The 2,915-nt window shown below is 31.4% G+C and overlaps 1 protein-coding gene and 1 long non-coding RNA gene across 2 annotated transcripts; both read left to right on the top strand.

Annotated features, from left to right (window-relative positions):
• Window positions 1-25: 25 nt before the first annotated feature.
• Window positions 26-2,021, top strand: LOC109591126 (uncharacterized). The gene is made up of 8 exons (XM_020006920.1): window positions 26-142; window positions 194-481; window positions 532-795; window positions 848-895; window positions 963-1,699; window positions 1,776-1,809; window positions 1,855-1,959; window positions 2,014-2,021. The coding sequence occupies exons 3-8, from the start codon at window positions 615-617 to the stop codon at window positions 2,019-2,021; spliced, it is 1,113 nt and encodes a 370-aa protein (XP_019862479.1). The 5' UTR covers window positions 26-142; window positions 194-481; window positions 532-614.
• On the top strand, window positions 2,020-2,913 carry LOC109591127 (uncharacterized). Its single transcript, XR_002189666.1, has 6 exons — window positions 2,020-2,086; window positions 2,134-2,199; window positions 2,560-2,658; window positions 2,705-2,746; window positions 2,790-2,840; window positions 2,887-2,913. It is a non-coding gene; the product is annotated as an uncharacterized LOC109591127 (long non-coding RNA).
• Window positions 2,914-2,915: the final 2 nt, after the last annotated feature.

The raw sequence follows: 2,915 nt of genomic DNA, 5'->3' as shown, positions 1-2,915 counted from the left end.
TGTGATTTTTATTATTTCACAGCTTTGTCTGATTCTGAAACTTCTGATGAGTTTTATTCATTGCCTAATTGTGATGAGGAAAGTCATGTTCAACCTGCTAGAGAACACTTTGATTTGGTTGATGAATCTAAAAAAATTTTAAGTAAGTTTCCATTACATTGGTTTTATGTTAACTGTCATGCATATTGTATAGGCATAAATGATCTTGTGGATGTGCTTACAATTTTAAGAAAATACCATTTTACCAGTTCTGATTATTTTATTTTTTGTCTTTCTCTGGGCTTGTTACATGACACTATAAAAGATATTGAAGCGGAAAACAGAGGAAATCCTCAGATTTGTCTTCGTGAAGGCTTAGCTTTATGGTTGAAAAAAGCTGATAATGTGCCAAAGAAAGGTGATCCAACTTGGTATACTCTATTGGAAGCGTTGCGATCTCTAGGCCTTGATAATGCAGTAGCTGATGGAATTGACAAAGAAAGTAATTACACATTATATACTTATTATTATCTCTACTCATTTACATATCAGAACACGCAGCTTGTTTCCTCTTTACTCATCACATATCTAAAGATTTTATCAGAAATACCACCTGTCTTAAAAATTTCTCTATTATGAAGTTGCTAGTACGAGAAATGAAGCTAAAGTTGGTTGAATCTGCAGAAAGTTTTGAATTATACAGTGCTTTGAAAATAAGCATCTGTTTAAATCATGAAAATCTTCAAAAATTTGCTGTAATCTTAGACAAAGATAGTGCTACAAAAAATACTGGAGAAGTTGTTATGCAAGACTACAGTAAGTACCATGTCTGCTTTCTATTCGTTTAATTTTGCTTTTGTATTTTTAGTGAAAGTGTTTCATGATAATGATGTTGCAGTGAATAGTGAAGAAACAGGTATGCCATTATTATTATTATAACTATACATTATTATTTTTAATATTTGGTCTTAATGGTTACAAAGATAGCAGAGCTAAATCTGTTTCTGTTTCATCTGATGCAAGTGATGTATTTGGAGATTTTGCAACTACTCCGAGTAAAACTAAATCTGTTTCTGTTTCCTCTGATATAAGTAACGACTTCAAAAAAAGACGATCCCATTTTGCAGCTACATTTGATGAAGTCAGTGATATTGTCAGCATTAGCATCGATAGATTAAAAAAGTATCTTCGATTTTATCTTGATTATGAAGTTGATAAAGAGTTTTCTAAATGTGAAACAGTTGCAGATATCTTAAATTGGATAAGTAAACAGTGCTCATTGACAAATATTGAACTCTTGGAGGCAATAGTGAAACGTTTTAAAATTGATGACGCAGTATCAATTATAGATGAGTACAAAGCACAAAATCAAGAGTTTGTCGACAAAATGTCACTCGACATGTGCCTCAATGAGCATTTTTCTCCTCCTCCTGTTTTACAATTAGAAAGAATTGAATTTGTTGTTGATAAGAATTTACATGATTGCACAGTTAAAGATATTGATAAATTAATTCAAGAAGCTGCTACAAAGAAATTATCTCCACATATCAAGTTGTCTGTCATAAAAAGAGGCAATTTTTTCAGCATTTTTTGCTCTTTTCCTGTTGTGCTAAGTGAAAGACTCATTTCAACGGCACTCAAAAATCTTAAAGTATTGAAAGATAATGGATTATTGAAACTAACCATTGGATACTGCACTGTTTACGACTACAAAGATGAGGTAATTGTCATAGCATTGTTTGTTGTATAAACTATAAAGTTTTAATAATTTATTGTTTTTATCTGTTCACATGTAGAGTTTGTGTTACCCTGAGAAAGGAGAGGCCTCAGGTATGTACTATAATAATAGTTAATTAGTCTTATCATAATTTTCAGATGAGTACATCTCTGCAGTCTATACTAGTAGAGGAATGTTGGAGCAGTTGCTTATAGCAACAAGCATACAGTTAATGTACAGGGAAGAACAAGACAAAGAAGACAGTAAAGTAAGCCTTTTCATCAGTTTATTATATTGCCGATTCCATTATTTAATAGGAGATTGAGGCTCTTGAGAAAAAAATAGAATTGTTAAATGAGCAGTTGTCCTCATTTCAGGATTTATCAGAAAGTAATGATGATTAATAACTGATATCAGTTTTGTACTCTAATCAATAGAGAAGGAAGATTATCTTCTAGAAGAAGAAGAGACCCCTCAAACTGGAAGAAGTCAAATGCTCGAAGGTATATATTATATGGAGGGTTTCCCATAGGATTTTGGCATAATGCTTATGCAGCTTCTGCCAGTAGATTGTCAAGTTGGATTGGGCCAAAGCCCTGGAAAATTATGAGAGAATTATCCATTTTTATAATTTTTATGTACTTAAGTTGCATTAAAAGTTTAAGCTGATTCCGATCAAATTTGGATTTTTTTTACATATTTTCCAAATGCCATGTACTGTTCATGAAGCATGCTGTTTAGATCTAGCTCACTTGCATAATATGCTTTGTTGGAAACCTTGATTATATATATGACTGTCCTAACTGTTTGCAATTATTGTGTGAGACCATTTCTTGAAAGCATTTGGTCTTAAACACCTTTAGGAATGACAATAGAAAGAAAGGAGCAAGACATTCAAGAAAAGGACTTTATAATTGCTAAAAAAATTAAACAAATATCAGAATTAACAAAAAAATTAGAAGGTAGATTTTGAAAAGTTGTTGCAATTGTGATATTTATCACTTTTAGAAAATACTGGAGAATTGAAAAATAAAGATGCTAAAATTTCTGGTAATTAATTGTTATTTTCATTATTTTATTATCGCAATGATAGCTGATGGTTTGGAACTGATATCTCTCAAAGAGAAGTTGGCAGAGAAAGAAAGTTAGAGCTATCAACTTTATCTTCATTTATAACTTAATTCTTATAGTGATAACAAGGGGATATCAGACAGAAGGT

The sequence above is a fragment of the Amphimedon queenslandica genome, unplaced genomic scaffold, assembly GCF_000090795.2.
Source record: "Amphimedon queenslandica unplaced genomic scaffold, v1.1 AMPQUscaffold_8895_Cont19165, whole genome shotgun sequence".
NCBI classification, from domain to species: domain Eukaryota; kingdom Metazoa; phylum Porifera; class Demospongiae; order Haplosclerida; family Niphatidae; genus Amphimedon; species Amphimedon queenslandica.
The sequence above is the reverse complement of the archived record's forward strand: the minus strand, read 5'-3'. Positions and strand labels throughout refer to the sequence as shown.